Source organism: Octodon degus, unplaced genomic scaffold (genome assembly GCF_000260255.1).
Source record: "Octodon degus isolate 3935 unplaced genomic scaffold, OctDeg1.0 scaffold00105, whole genome shotgun sequence".
In the NCBI taxonomy this organism is placed as follows: domain Eukaryota; kingdom Metazoa; phylum Chordata; class Mammalia; order Rodentia; family Octodontidae; genus Octodon; species Octodon degus.
Window position 1 is genome coordinate 9,553,388 of NW_004524681.1, and position 15,459 is coordinate 9,568,846.

Here is a 15,459-nt window from a genome sequence, read left to right on the forward strand (position 1 = left end):
GGTACATACTAAAATTCTCAGGGGTGAAAGCTCGTGAGTTGAATTTGTTTCCTTAAACATCAAGTGTAGCAAAGCTTTTGTGATTCATTTTGGAATGGGGGGGGCCTCTGGGACTTATTCCCCTTGTATATTTGAAGTTTTCCACAATCTTGGAAAAGTGGCAGGTAGATGTGAGAGATGGCCTCGACTGGGACTGAAATAACCTATGGCTGGAGGGTGCTGCGGGCAGACGCTGGAGGCTGCGGTGAACTTAGAAATGGTCTAGGCTAGGTGCGCTCACTTCCCTGAGGGAGGCTGAGGCAGGAGGATCATTGACAGTTTGAGGCCAGCATGGGCTACAAAGTGAGCTCAAGGCCAGCCTGAACTGCATAGTGAGACCCTGTCTCATAAAGACAAAAAAAGAAAAAAAAAGAAATGATCTTCCCGGCATCTGCCATGGCCTTTTATCTGATTGCCACGCGCTGTGGTGTTCAGTTCCCCTCTCCCGCTTAGAGTCTATGAAAACCCTTCTGAGCGATCAACGCAAACAGATGCTCCAGAAATACAAGGAGGAGAAGCAGCTCCAAAAGCTGAAGGAGCAGCGGGAGAAAGCCAAGCGCGGGGTCTTCAAAGTGGGCCACTTCACCCCGGATGCCCCCTCCTTCCTGTCATCTTCGGGGCGCGGCATCAGGAAGCCAGAGGCAAAACACGTGAGTGTGTGCCTTTCACTCGGGGCAGAGGAAGAAGGTCGCCACCATCTGGAATTGTCCTTCAGAGGCCTCATGATTGAAATCAGCCTTTAGTCCTTTAGTCATATAACTATTTCATAAGAAGTAGAAATGACATAGTAGCTCAGAACAATGTCAGGGTTGGCTTTTGTTTTGTTTTGTTTTTTTGTGGGTTTACAAATTGAACTAGGACTTCACACATGCTAGATAAGTTCTCTACCACTGAGCTACATCTCCAGCAGATAGATAGATAGATAGATAGATAGATAGATAGATAGGATCCATATAGGTTCCCCGGGTTGGCTTTCAGTTTGAGACCCTCCTGCCTCAGCCTCCGGGTTGGGCATGCACCACCATGCTAGCCAGGTTTCTTGATATATGTATACATTGAGATAGGATAACTCTTGGAATACAGAACCAGGCTGAGTCACTGTGCTGAAGGGCCTGGTATTTATCCTGCAGGTTGGAGAGAGCAGGGCAGGCTTATAAATGAGATACAGCCACCATCAAGTTAACTGCAGACCAGTTGTGACAGGAAAGCCTCTGTAGGGAAGGCTTGTGACGGCCCTTCTAAGGGAATGGGTGAGCTGAGTGGGCCTGAGCAGTGCATTTGGAAGCGGCCAGGGTGAGACATCACAAGAGACCAGTGATCACGGAGGCGGCACGGGTGAAGTCCCTGCGGTGCCAGCGATGTGCTATCCTGGGACTGTTAGTCTGAGCAGCCATCTAAGCAGAGTTCAAGAAAAAAAACAAACACTGTAATCAGGGAATGTTCAGGACTCTTTGAGAAATTTATTTTTTAAAAAAGTAAGTTTTAGGCCAGGCATGGTGGTACACAACTGCGATCCCAGCACTCAGGAGGCTGAGGCAGGAGGGTCTCTATGAGTTCAAGGCCAGCCTGGAGTGCATAGCAAGACTTGTCTATATAAGGATTTTTTTTTTTTTTTTTTTCTCCGAATTCCTTCAGGGCAGGTTTGGCTGGCTGGAGTGTTGTGGGGATCGAACTACAGCAACCTGAGGCTGACAGCTTTGTGGAAGCAGCCACTTAAAGGACTGAGCTAGGGCCAGGCCCCCTAAGACTTGTCTGGAAATGGGGGAGGGGGGCTTCTAGGCAAGTGCAGGACCAGGGTTGCATCCCAGGTACCACATGCTGTGCGCCTTCCCTACCCCCAGGTGCACTGAGTTGGCCACTGAGTCCGGGCATGGTGGTGCACACCCTTAACCCCAGCTCTGGGGAGGCTGAAAACGGGAGGATCACTAGGAGTCTGAGCTGCATACTGAGACCCTACACCAAATACATTTAAAAAATAAAAAACTCCGGGGGGTGGCGCATCATGGGAAGGCACATTTGGGGATCAGGGTGGACAGGCTACTGGGCAGAACCCAGGGTGTGATGCTGGGCGTATGGCAGGGACGAAGGCCACAGGACAGTTCAAGCCCTGGCAGCAGGGTGTCCCTGCTCTGAGGAGGTGGAGAGGCTGCAGATATCCCAGAGCGGCACTTAACACCTCATCTTAAAGAGCTGTTTAAAAGATCTCATTGCACGGGCAGTCCTGGTTAAAGTGAGAATTGAATAACACAGAGCTGGGCGTGGTGGCACGCCCCGGTTACCCCAGCACTCAGGAGGCTGAGGCAGGAAGATGACCATGCGTTCAAGGTCACGCCAGACTATGTAGTAAGACCCTCATCTCTAAAATTTTTTTTAGGGGCCAGGGAGATGGCTCAGTAGAATAAGCGCTTGCCTGGCAAGCTCAAGGGCCTGAGTTCAATCCCCGGGTCTGAAAAAAAAAATGTTAATAATACAAAGGCCCAAGGTATTGCTTGCTTTTCTGGGCTTCATGAATGCCATTAATTTACTTAGCAGCTCTCTCATTGTGTATTTGGAATGCAGCTTGACATTAGGATAGTGTGAAGAGACTGAAACTGATAGGTATAGTTCACAGTGGAAAGATGAGCTAAATGTGTCCTGTGTATATTAGAGGAGAGAGAAATTGTTTCTATTCAGAAGAAAAACAGACTGTGGAGGAGGTTAGATTTCCTGCAGGCTGCTCATCTAATCCTTTCCAAAATGGCTAATCTTTTTTTTTTATTGTTTCTTTGTGGGGGCGTTTTAAAACAGCATCTTACTATGTCCTTCAGATTGGCCTTGAACTCACTATGTAGCCCAAGCTGCCCTCAAATTTCTGTATTTCTCTTGCCTCAGCCTCCCCAGTGCTGGGATTGTAGGCATGCACCACCACACGTGCCAAAATAGTCTTATTAATTAGAATTCTAAGACCTGGTAAATATAGGTACCTTCTTTTCCTAAGAAATTTGATTAATTTTTGAAGATACTGACTTCAACATAATTTAAATCCATCCAGAATCAGCAAAAGTAGGTGCGTAAGGATAAAATTTGAACTGGAAACTTCATTTTGTAGTGAGACATGGAGGTAAATGTCAGCAGGTAGCTTTGTCTTTGTTTTGTTTGACTTGATGATTTTTTGACTGTTTAAAGGCTACTTCATCTTCTGTCCGAATGACAAGATCGAAGGCCAAGGACCAAGTGGAACCAAGGAAGGTAGAGTTGCTAGTGTTACTAAAATAGCTAATAGATTTCTGTTTCCTTAGTGGCAGGAAACTTATTTTTAATCAAGTGTCATATTCAAACATGGTGATTGATTCCCAGAACTGGCAAGTAGTGTTGGGGCCGTGATGGATTTGGGCCACAAGCTCAGGCTGCGTCCAAATGAAGCATCCTTGCCCATACATCCCCCAGGATGTCTGTCCACTTTGTCTCTGTGTCCTGCCATTTGCCAAGCTTCTGTGGCTGCTACAGGTTGCCAGCCGGAAAGGCAAGAGTGAAAAGCCAGTTGGGGGGGAGTTAGAGACATCCAGGGTCTTCTGAATCTCACCAGAGGCGCAACTCCAGGAGGTCACTAAGATTAGTGCAGGGGAAGCAGTGGCGCTGTGCTCACCAGGTGAGGAAGATAGGTCTCCCCGAGTATTCAGCAGACCTCAAGTGACTGCCATGTTCCTGGCATTCTGTAGGCTCTGGATCTCAGGAAGGAAAAACAACAAACAATAGAAGTATACAAAGAAACAAAACCCCCCAATTCCCCAGCTTGGTGGCAGTTTTATGTAAATGCATAGCAGCCAGGTACTTTCAAGTGCAATGAGGGAGAGGACAAAGGAGGGAGTGTTGGGGGGTGGAGTGGAGGAGTTGGGGCAGCTGAGCAGGGTCTCCCTGAGGCTGTGGCACTGAGTGATGACTGTGGAGGGAATGAGTGATGGGGAGAGCTCCCTGCAGGAGGGGTCTCTTCTCTGGCCTTTTAGAAGTCCGAAGCCAAGGGGCCTGGCCTAGGAAGGGAGTGGCTGGCTGGGTGCTCTCCAGCTCTGCTCATTGCATTTGTCAGCTCTAGGCTTCTATAGGAGGATCTGAGGGGAATTGTATAACAGAACCCTCTTCTTCATTTTCTTCCAGTTAGTGCATTTTTTGTTGTTGGATTCCTTATAATTGCCAGGACTCGGGTGCAGTCTCACGTTCCAGATTAGATTGGGGCTCCTTGATCCATGAGCGATTACATCACTTGGTTCATCCTCCTCTCTTAAACAGATTCCTGCCTCTGGGGATGTCCGAGCCGTTGGACCTGGAGGAAGGCTGACTGCTAACAGGAGAGTGATGGACAAAGAGAATAAAGGTGGGGCTGCTCGAGTCGCGGGTGGGACCCTGGCGCTGCCACCTTGCTGCCCACTAATGACGGAGAACGTTTGCTGCTTCTCCCACAGCTGTGCCCCCCGTGGCGCCCGTGCCCACCAGGATGACGCGATCGGCGACTCAGGCCGCCAGGCAGGTCTCCAGGCCTGCCCCCGTGGCCAATGTCAGAAAGACAGTCACCAGGGCTACTCAAGGTGAGGACTCTTCTTTTTGGTGCTGAGGACTGAACTCGGGGCCTTCGCACTCAGTCACACCCTTGCCTTTTTTATTTGGAGACGGAGGCTCCATAGGTCTGTACATTGCCCGGGCCGGGCTTGACTTTATCATCCTCCTGCCTCAGCCCCCCGGAGTGCCGGTCACAGAGTGTACCCGCATGTCCAGCAGGAAGTGCTCGCTGAACGGTGGCTAAGCTAGGATGCTTTGGCCCTTCAGGTTTTTATGTTTAAGATCAGCCGGTGCTTCTCCTGAAGGGATGGGTGCCAGGGTGCTGACCCCAATCAGCATAGGCAATGCTGCAGAGTGGAAAATGAGCAGCCCCCCAATCTTACTCCATCTGTTGAAGTTCTCGCTGGTCAGGGCGTGGTGGTGCACACCTGTATTCTCAGCACTTAGGAGGCTGAGGCAGGAGGATTGCTGTGAGTTTGGGGCCAGCCTGGGCTACATAGTAAGACTCCTTCAAAATCTAGTCCATCCATCTGATGTGGCCTCTAGGAACAGTGTCCTCAAAGAACACTTAATGACCTCGGTGGTGATATATTAAGTAGGCAAAGAAAAACAGGCAGCTGAGCAGTAGCGTCGCAGCTCTGCAGGGCTGTGACATCGCAGGCGTAGAAAAAGGTGGAAAAGCATATTCTGAAGTGCCAACTCAGGAATGGAATTGAGGGGGGGGGAGGGGAACGTTAGGAAAGGGAGGGGAGAAGAGAGGGGCTGGGCACGTGCTTCCCCACTGAACCTCCCCCTACCCATTTAGATTTTTTCAGTTTTAAGACAGGGTATCACTAAGTTGCCCAGGCTGGCCTTTATTTTAACTTGCAGCCTTCCTGAGTAGCTGGGGTTATAGGCTATGTTTTTCTAAGTATTTAATAAACATATGTTTGGTATTCAGAGGAAAAAGTAAGACACTTTTGTGTTGTTTTGAAAATGGGTGGCCTGGCTATGCTTGTCAGGAAATTTTACTATTTTTTGTCATAAAAGCTTGGCACTGGGAATTGAACTCAGGGCCTTGCACTTGCCAGGCAGGCGCTTGTGCTGCTGAGCTACATCACCGGCCCTGTTATAAAACTTTTGATCATAAAAATCCTTCAAGACATACACTCCTATTATTGCTTTTTTTTTTTTTTCCAAATTACCTAGCACTTTTCATTTTGTATATAGTCGAAATAGGTATCTTATTTTTATTTTTATTTTAGATAATGAACCAGAAGGAAAGGCGCTTAACAAAGGAAGGCCTGCCACGAAGATGGAAGCAAGAGCCGACAAGGTAGAGCGCTAGCCGGGCTTCTCCCCGGAGGCTTTGGAAGCCTCACTGGTGCTTGCGTAAAGTTGGACTTGAAGTGAACCTGCCCGAGTGGTGAAACCCCTCGAACCCGAAGGCAGCGGGAGAGGATTCCCTGCTGTTGTTTTCCCAGATTTCCTAAGTCTTTCAGGTAGAGAAAGCATAATTTGGTTAAAAAAGAAGATGGAGGAGAATAATAAAAACAACCAGGAGAAGCCACTATGAAAACTGGGTCCGAGAGGCTGGAGCAGGGTGATGGGCATTGATCGCGGGCTCCCGCAGTCTTGTGCTGAGTGTGGTTTCTGCTTGGGATTCGCTGCAGAACTGAGCACAGTGTGTCCCGGGCTTTTCCTCTGTCTCTAGTAGATGGTTCCTGCAAAGAGTCATCGTAAGAATTAAATAAGCCCCAGTTCTGAGCGTAGCTAGCGGAGGGTCTGGTAAAGCCCTAAGCAGGGAGCACTGTGTTGAGGGCCTAGTATCTAGGGTTCTGTCTATGCTATGGATCCTTCAACTTGCAAGCGTCTAGCTAAAGAGCAAGAAAGCCTGCCAAGCTTCTAGTAAGAGTCACGTGCCAATCCCGCCTTGGACCCTACAGATCAGCTGGAGGTCCTCAAAGGGACCCAGCTCCTCAAGACCACCATAGCTTTGCTGGCCTTAGAGGTTGTGTTTTCAGCTAACCTCTGGTTCAAGTGGAAAGATCTTAAGAGTACAGATCTTATTAAAAGTCGGAAACCTGTGAGGCATGGTGGCCCACACCTGTAATCCCAGTACTCAGGAGGCTGAGGCAGGAGGATTTCTATGAGTTCCAGGTCAGCCTAAGCTATATAGTGAAATCCTGTCTCAAAAAGACCAATAAATAAAGTCAGAAACCTAAAAAAAAAAAAAAATTTGAAAGATCTAGCAACTTAGATAACCTCTGAAATATGTTTAAATCCCAAATACTATATTTGGTTTTGAGATAGGGTCTCATTATCTAGTCCAGGCTGGCCTCAAACTCAGCGGTTCTATTGCCTCAGCCTCTCAAGTGTCTGGATTACGAACCTGCACCGCCCACCCAGCTGGGGTGGTGCAGTGCTGGGGATGGAACCTAGGGCCTCCTGCGGGCTAGGTGCGTGCCCCGCCCCTGAGCAACTCCCCAGCCCCTCTCACACTTCAAAGCCTGTAGGAGTTGCCTGACTGCGCCCTTAGAAATCCTGACTCTTCCATCTGCTGATCTCTAGGTGGTGTCTTTTGAAGTCCAGAGTGAAGGAAATACTTTGCAAACCAACACGACCCGTGGAACCGAGCCAGATGGAGTCTTACCTGAACTGGAAAGCTTAGCTAAGACAAATCCCACAAGAACAAGAGGCAAGAGTTCCTTTGCCCCTAAAGACTTCGTGTTCCAGCCTCTGGAGGGGGTGAAGACCTACCAGGTGATGCCCATGACGCCCAGGAGCGCTGAGGCTTTCCTGACGCCCGGCCTCGCCTGGGGCCCGCTCCAGCCAGAGGGGTGAGCGCCCAGCCCTGCAAACGGCCCCACACAGACACTGAGAGCTGCAGAGATGTGGAAAATCTTAGTGATGAGGTCTTCGTTAGGAGGGGTAACAGGTGCCGTTCTTAGGTTTGTTGTGCGCTTTTAGTTAGTGACATATGTTGATTAAACATGGTTAGAATTTGTCCTTCTGAGGAAAGCCCTCCACAAGGCTCTAGTGCCTTTTGTCGGTTTTCATATTTGCTGTCATTGCTATTATTCTCACTATGCAATAGAAGGCTTTTGGCTTTTTAGTTTTTTCTACTGAGCTATCTTCCCAGCCCCAGCTTTTTGCTTTTAATAAGTGATTTAATGATAACACTTAGAAAAGAAAATCACATAAAAGTGTAGCTCAGATTGGGTATTTTGGGCTGAAAGTTCTTTTAGAAAACCTACCTCTAACAGGAAAAGTATATTTAAACGTGCCCCGTGTTGGAGGCCGGGTGGAATCTGAAAGACAAGGCAAGATTATTTTGCTAGATTGGCGGGCAGCAAGTACAGCAGACCCTCGGCCTGGGGACTCGACGCGTCCCTGAGGGCTGGCTGCGACGCAGGCTGTCACGGAAGGCTCAGGCTCCCGTGCACAGCCTTCAGAGTCTCTCCTACACACAGGCAGTGCTCGGGGTCCCAGGGTTTCTCAGTGAACCCCACACGGGAAAGGCGTGGTAATGTTCCGGAGCTCTTTAAGGCTCCACCTGCGTCTGAGACCATCGGGAAGCACGGAGCAGCCTGAATTCGGGTCGTTACTCAAGACTGGTCATAAATCAGAACTAAAATTTAGTCAGAACCCAAGCTGTCCGGATGTCAGGCTGGTCACAACTCGCGGGCCCACTGGAGATGCAGTCTCCAAGCCATCTGGGTTGTGTTTCGCTGTGACAGCGTCAGAATCTTGGGCTCTCTTACAGTTTATTAATAAAGATGGGCATTCTGGTCACAGCTTTCACATTTCCCCACTAGAATAGGCTTTAAAAAAAAATAGAAACGTCTTTTTTTCTCAGACTTTTAAAAAGCAACACAGTTTTGAAGCCCTGCAATACATGGACTTCATGTTTCATGAAATAATATTTTTGTCATTTCTTTAGTGATAAGATGCAAGAAACAGGAAAAGAAATCTCGACCCCAAAATGTAAAGCTTTTACCAACACTGTGCAGCAAGACTCAAGTAAATTGCTCCGTTCCCTGGATTTGGTAACAGTTCTCAAGGAAGGTACAGTACTTTAGTCAGGTTTTGTCCCTGGATTACAACTTAGCAGTGACTTGTTCAGAGCTCATTTTCACCATTCCCTTAGGCATACTCACCAGACTTGCTCAGCACAGCCAGTCTCTCTCTAGCTCTTCTCTTTTACTTTCTCAAATAAAATTTGTCCCTGTCCAAAAAAAAATTTAACATTGAGAATATTAAAGATTTTTTTTTTAATGTCTTTTGGTGAAGGATGCCATTTTAGGAATTGTTATTTTGAAATTTATATGTAATGTTTTATTTAATTTGTAGAATATAGCCTAAATCAAAACGAGGTTGCTACTGAAGATTCTGAGGGCCTGTCCGTAAACAAGGCCTGCAAAGGTCAGATCCCTGAGCCACAGCATGATGTGCTATATTTCAGGTTTGTCTGTTCCCAGTACCAGAATTTTTATTAGTGTCTAGACATTTCAAGCCCATGTTAAAATATTTAATTGTAGCTGAATACGTTGGCACACACTTCTAATCCCAGCTGCTGAGGAGGCTGAGGCAGGAGGATTGCCAGTTTGTGGCGAGGCTGGGTGGGTTCCAAAACACAACAGAGGGGCTGTTCTTGTAGCACACTGCTAGAGCCTTTGCTTAGCATGCACCAGGTCCTGGGTTCAATTCCCAGAACCACAAAATAAAAGTAATAATAATATTTTCTGTAATAATATTTTAACATCAAGTTAATGGAAAACTGGGTGGATTTCACTTTTAGGTTTTAGTTATTATTCCAATAGCAGTACATTCGTGAGGTTTTACTTAGAATGTAAGACAATATATAGGTTAAAAATTGCCCAGTATTGAGCCAGGGACATAGCTCAGCAGCTTAAGCACCCACCCAGAAAGCCCATAATCCTTGGTATCAAAAACTGCCCAGTGCAGGCCCTTCCACGTCACTGATGGAGGAGTCCCCATGCTCTCATGATGTGGCCCAAAGCTGTCCTATAGAAGCGGCTAACCCTGCCTTAGGCTCAGCTTTCTCTGCCATTGCTGACATTTTAGATCATGTGCTCTGGGGATTTCATCCTGAACACTGCAGGACATCTTTGGCATCGGGAGCCAGGCCCTCCTTGTGTCGTGTATCGTCCTGTCATTGTGCTGTATTGCTGGTTCTTGTCAAACTGAAATGCATGTCATAATTTTAGAAATATCCTCCAGTCAGAAACTGAGAAATTGACTTCGCACTGCCTAGCCTGGGACCGGAAGCTTGAGTTGGACATTTCCGATGATGGTGAGGGGATTTTTTGTCCGGGGTGTCTGGGCTTTGTTTCTTTCATTATGGGTACATTCATCCAAAATGTGACAACCTAGTGCTGTCCCAACTTTATTGCTTTGTTACTTAAAATAGCAAGAACTTTTTCATTTCTCATAGTTTTATTCCCCACTATCACTGTTGTAAAGAGAGGTAAGACTTTTATTATTAGATTTATTTACATGCCTTCATGGGTGACCTCAATTTCTGGTAGTATTCAATGGTACAAAAATATTTTTTGAATAAACAAAAATTACTAGCTAAAGCATTACCGAAACATTCCTTCATCTTACTTGGCAAAGCTGCTTAGAAACCAGTGTGTGCACCTAGCTGTCAGCATGGAGCTCCGCGTAGGTGCTGTGCAGCGTGGTGTCAGAGGCCGAGTTCTTACGGAACACAAGCCAGCGAGTGCTGCTCATTACATCATGTGTGTGTGAGAGCCAGCGTCACTAGGCCTTGGGGCTAAGTTAAGGGCTAGCATTTGTATGACAAAGTTTTGCAGTAGTGTTTTTGTTTTGCTTTAAAGATTTCATGCTGTAAGTCCTCGGGTATCTGGGATGTATTCTTTTTGTTGGCTGGCTCCCCACCATAAAGGCCGTTTCATCCTCTGAAGCCCTCTTGCCTCTTTCAGCTAAAGAGCTCATCCGCACGGCGGTTGGCCAAACTCGCCTCCTCATGAAGGAAAGGTTCAGACAGTTTGAAGGACTGGTGGACGACTGCGAATACAAACGGGGCGAGAAGGAGACCACCTGCACTGACCTGGACGGGTTTTGGGATATGGTTAGCTTTCAGGTAGGTGGCCAGGGGTTTTGACTACTAACCAGATTGCCTTTTTTTAATGGAACACGGTAGTCACTTGGGTTCCTAGGATAGTAAGCGAGCTCTTAAAAATGTATAGAAGCAGCACAATCAAAATGTATCACTGATGTTTTCCCTGTGTTGTCAGGTTACTGTCTGTACAGTTACAATTGGAATTATGTTCAGTTCTCAAATAGTCCATATAGCGATCCTTTTTTTTTTTTTTTTTTTTTTTTGAGAGAGAGGGTCTTGCTTTGTAGCTCAGCCTGTCCTTGAACTTACTTTGTAACCCCCGCTGGTCTCAATCCTCCTGCCTCAGCCTCCCTGACCTGGATGACAGGCATGCACCACCACACCTGGATAGTTCACAACACTTGTATCCGTGAGAAAGGAGCCAATCTCGAGTTGAATTAGCAGTTGTTGAGTACCTATTGTGTGCCAGACTTTGGATCGGGAGTTGGTAAAAGGCACATTCTCTGTCCCAGAGGGGCTTTAATACAGTGAGGAACTTAAAGACAACATTGATCTCATCTAAAGTAGAAAGCTCTGTAACAGAAAATTATTAGAGTTGATAAGGGCATGGGAGGTAAGTAATGCTTTCTGACTTACTGAGCTTATTTTAGAAATGTGTATATAAAATTCCATTTTCAGAACTAATAGCCAACAACAGGTATTGGAAGGAAAGTGTTTTCTTTCTCTCTTGGGTGATGCTAAGATTGAACCCAGGGCTTCGGGCATTTAAGCACGGACTCCACCTCTGAGCACTTGCTGGTCGCCAGAGCGAGCTTTAGACCTGAAAGACCGAGGCCGCAGCAGAGCTTTAGGGAGACAGCTATTAGAACATTGGACAGCCTCTTGAAGGAAACCTCCCAGGAAGTGGAGCCTCGTGATGTGTAACCTAGAGAACAGGTAAGCAGTAGGGCCTGCCAGATAGCTCAGTGGACTAAAGTGCCTGCTTAGGCAGGCTCAGTGACTGGGGTTTGATCCCCTGCATGCTGTGCGTGCCCTGCCCCCAGATGTTGTGGCACATGCCTGTAATCCCAGCGCTTAGGAGGCTGAAAACAGAAGCATCACTACAAATCTAATCTGTGCAGTGAGACCCTGTACTTGAAAAAAGAATAGGTAAGCGAGTTCAGGGCCAGGTCCCGATGGCTGGGATTCCAGAGCAGAAGAATATGGAGATATGGCAGGCCCCAAATGGTCAGTGACAGAGTGGAAGATTTTTCCTCCAGGAGGAAAGAGCCTAGATTCTAGGCTGAGGGGCCCACTGAGTGCCCGCCAAGACAGGCCACAGGGACCCAAGCCATTGCAAATCATGGGGTGTGGAGACCGGGGTGCTTCCGGAGAGGAACAGCCGCATGGAGCACCCGAAATCAGTGTAGTCTTGGCTCACTCACTGCTGATCCGTCTTTTGAGACAGGCTCTCACTGTGTGGCTCAGGTTGGCTTCATGTTCAGCTTGGTCCTCCTGCCCCAGCCCCCCAGGTGTGCCACCGGCCAACTCCCTGGCGATGTTAAAACCTGAATAATAAATAGCTGGCAGAATTTGCGGGAGAGTCATTTCTAGCCTTCCTCAGTTGAGCGTAAGGCTGAGAAGGCATTTTTCAGACCACAGTGTGCCTCCTCTCCTGCCTCCCTTCTCAGGCAACTGGGACTGCACCTCACAGATAAGAGGGTGGGCTAGGGGTCGCGGAGGGTGAGATGCAGCCCGGAGGGCGCTGAGGGAGCAGCCAGCAGCAAGTGTATGACGAATTTCAGATAATCTACGGCTTGGTGGTGCACGCCTGTCATGCCAGCTCGTGGGAGTCTGGGGCAGGAGGGTAGTCGTGTGTTCAGGACCAGCCTGCAACACAGCGAAACCTAAGCTACTGTGATAAGGCTGAGAAGCTGCAGCTCCGATGCGGGATCAAGGGACTCAGGGCTCTGGGAAGATGAATGAGTGAATGAGTGAATGGAAAGGAATACCTGATTGGCTATTTGTCATTGTGCCAAGAAGAAATTCTGGGTTTGTAGAATGATTTTAATTATTAGACGTGTAAATGTTTTTAACTTTGGTGAAATTTGGTTTGTGGGATTTTTTTCTTCTTTTATGTTGTACTTTGGACACGTTTAAGGATTCTTACCTAAACACAAGGATTTTTTTTTTTTTTTTTTTTTTTGAGACAGGGTCTCTATAGTTCACCCAGGCCTTCAGTTTCCTGTGTAGCCCAGGCTGGCCTCAAACACTCTTGATCCACCTGCCTCAGCCTCCCAACAAAGGTTTTCTTCTTTGCTTTTTTCTTATGGTTTTAGCTGTTCCAACTAGGTCTAGTCTGGTTTGTCAGCTTCTGCATATGAGATTGAGAGAGCCGGACTCATCCTCCCACGAGTGCGCGTGTCCACTCGGCCAGCCCGGTGTGGAGGGATGTCCTTTCCTCTGTAGACCAGCTTGGCGACGTTGTTGAAAATCACCTGCCGATAACTGCTGAGCCCCAAGTCATTCTGACCTTACCATGTTTTGAGACAGGAAGTTTGAGGGCTGCGAGAACGCAGGGGCGGAGGGGCCGTGGAGTCGAGCAGGCTGTGGGCAGTGGTCCCCTTCCGAAGGGGCCCAGCAGCACCTGGGTGGAGTCCTGCTTCCTGCCCTACTAGGGAGCCTCGCGCCTGAATCTTTTAAATGAGAAGCCACAGCCTGGGGGAAAAACGTTTGGAAAAGACATCTCTGATGGAAGACTTACCCAAAACACAAGAATGTTCAACTCAAAGGCAGGAAGCCGTCAGCGGGGCTGGGAGTGCAGCTCCCCACCCACCCACCCACCCACCCACCCAGACTGCCGGCTTGGTGCACAGGGGCCCTGGATTCTACTCTCATGGCTGCAAAGCAAGAAGACAAATGAGCAAGCAAATGACAAACTGAGCAGAAGGCCAAGCAGATGCCTTCCCGAAGAGAGAAGCAGATGGCGAGGGCATAGGACGTGAGGCGGCGCCTGCGTCCTGGGAGTCGCTGGGAGCGCTGAGGCCCTGGCGCACCCTACATGCCTGCTAGAGCGGTGTGGCCTGCACCGCGGCTGGCCAAGGGACCCCAGAGTGTGGGCGCCAGGAAGGCTCCGCTCGGTGTTGCTGCCGAGATCGCAGAGTGCTCATGTGTTTTAGAAGCCAGCTTGGCAGCGCTCTGCGCAGCTAAACGCCCCTGTCATGCGGCCCAACAGTTACCGTCTGCGCATTTACCCAGTGAGCAGAAACCTGTGTCTACGCCAGACTTCGCATGGATTATTCATGATTTCCAAAACATGAAAGTCACCGAGATATCCTTCAGCAGGGAACTGGATAAATAACTTAAGAGGATGATCTCCATCCGTATCGTCTGACTTGAGAAGCAAAATATTTAGGATGTCTCTCTTTCCAAGCGCCTGCAAGCAGGCACAGGGGCCAGGGGTTTGATCCCTGGGCCTGCTGTGCTGGGCCTGCCCCCCCGGATGCGCTAAAACAGCAATTGAGACTGGGTGTGGTCGCTCATCCCTGTAATCCCTGCTCTTGGGAGGCTGTAACAGCATTATTGAGTCTGATATAGTAGTGAGGCTTTGAACACCCTGTAGACCCTTCCTTTAAAAAAAGTCTCCTTTGGTTGTATAGGTCGGAAATAATCTTGGAGTCTTTATGTAGAGTTTGGAGGGTTGTAAGTCCAAAAATAAGGACAATTTTATGATTAAGATTAATTTTAGGGGCTGGAGAGATGGCTCAGTGGTCTAAAGCACCTACTTGGAATAAGCTTGGCAAGGCATCAGGGACCGCGGTTCAATCCCCCAGCACCACATGCCAGCCAGCCCCGCCCCCTGGCGGGCTGAGCTGGCCACACACACACACACACACACCACACACACACACTCTCTCTCTCTCTCTCTCTCAAATAAATAAATAAAAAAATTAAGATTAATTTTAACTTCAACTCACCACTTATGAGTTGCCATTCTCCATTCTTTGGAGCTTCAGTTCATTAGTTTATAACTAATATGCTGGCATTAACCTGATAAACTTGGGCTTTATCAACAGATAGAAGATGTAAATAAAAAATTCATCAATCTGATGAAACTTGAAGAATCTGGATGGCAAAACAATAACACAAGCAAGAAAGTCCTACGGGTAAGTTGTGTGTTCTATGTCCAGGTTTCTAATACAGACTCCTGATTGTGTTTTTGTTTGTAAATTTTAAAACCTTTCAGCTTCTGGGTTTTCATTTCATAAAGAAGGTTTTCATGTATTACTTCAATGTTCTGCTTACTTTGGAAAAGACGCAAGGAAATGGCCAACATGAAATGTAAGATGCTCATTGCTGAGGAGGAAGTAAGGGCCACCATTGAACTGGGGCACCCTTGGTGTCCCCAGAGAGCGGTTCTGTCAGCATTGGTGTCGGTTTTATCCTCTAAACTGTGCTTGTAGACGTGGTGGTGGTAATACTGCTAGTGGGCAAGTTGACAATGTGATGTTGAGCCCAACGGCTGCGCACACAGTAGCTCCTTACGTGCAACAGCAGCGCTGTGGGAGGCGCTGAAGTCCAAGACCTACACCCTCGGGTCACTTGCCAGAGTTGGAGTGGGCCTTGGACCAGCCTTTCCCGTTCCAGAGTCCATGTTCTTGACTCATAGACTGCCTTATGTACCTTTTTGTGTGATGGGTTTTATTTTCTGTGGTTTGGTTTTGTTTTGCTGCTTGTTTGAGACAGGGTCTCACTATATAGTTCAGGCTGCCAGCGCTTGGGAGACTGAAAACAGGAGGATGGCTAGTAGACCCCGTACTAAA

The 15,459-nt window shown here is 47.9% G+C and overlaps 1 protein-coding gene across 1 annotated transcript in view; it reads left to right on the forward strand.

Moving 5' to 3' along the window:
- Positions 1-15,459, forward strand: part of Dlgap5 (DLG associated protein 5) — a 33,477-nt gene that overhangs the window by 6,714 nt on the left and 11,304 nt on the right. The window contains exons 3-13 of the mRNA XM_023724069.1: positions 475-689; positions 3,205-3,267; positions 4,303-4,387; positions 4,476-4,598; positions 5,814-5,884; positions 7,120-7,388; positions 8,492-8,616; positions 8,902-9,013; positions 9,780-9,865; positions 10,518-10,678; positions 14,713-14,802. Of these exons, the coding sequence (XP_023579837.1) occupies positions 475-689; positions 3,205-3,267; positions 4,303-4,387; positions 4,476-4,598; positions 5,814-5,884; positions 7,120-7,388; positions 8,492-8,616; positions 8,902-9,013; positions 9,780-9,865; positions 10,518-10,678; positions 14,713-14,802 (1,400 nt within the window). The remainder of the gene's footprint in view (positions 1-474; positions 690-3,204; positions 3,268-4,302; positions 4,388-4,475; positions 4,599-5,813; positions 5,885-7,119; positions 7,389-8,491; positions 8,617-8,901; positions 9,014-9,779; positions 9,866-10,517; positions 10,679-14,712; positions 14,803-15,459) is intronic.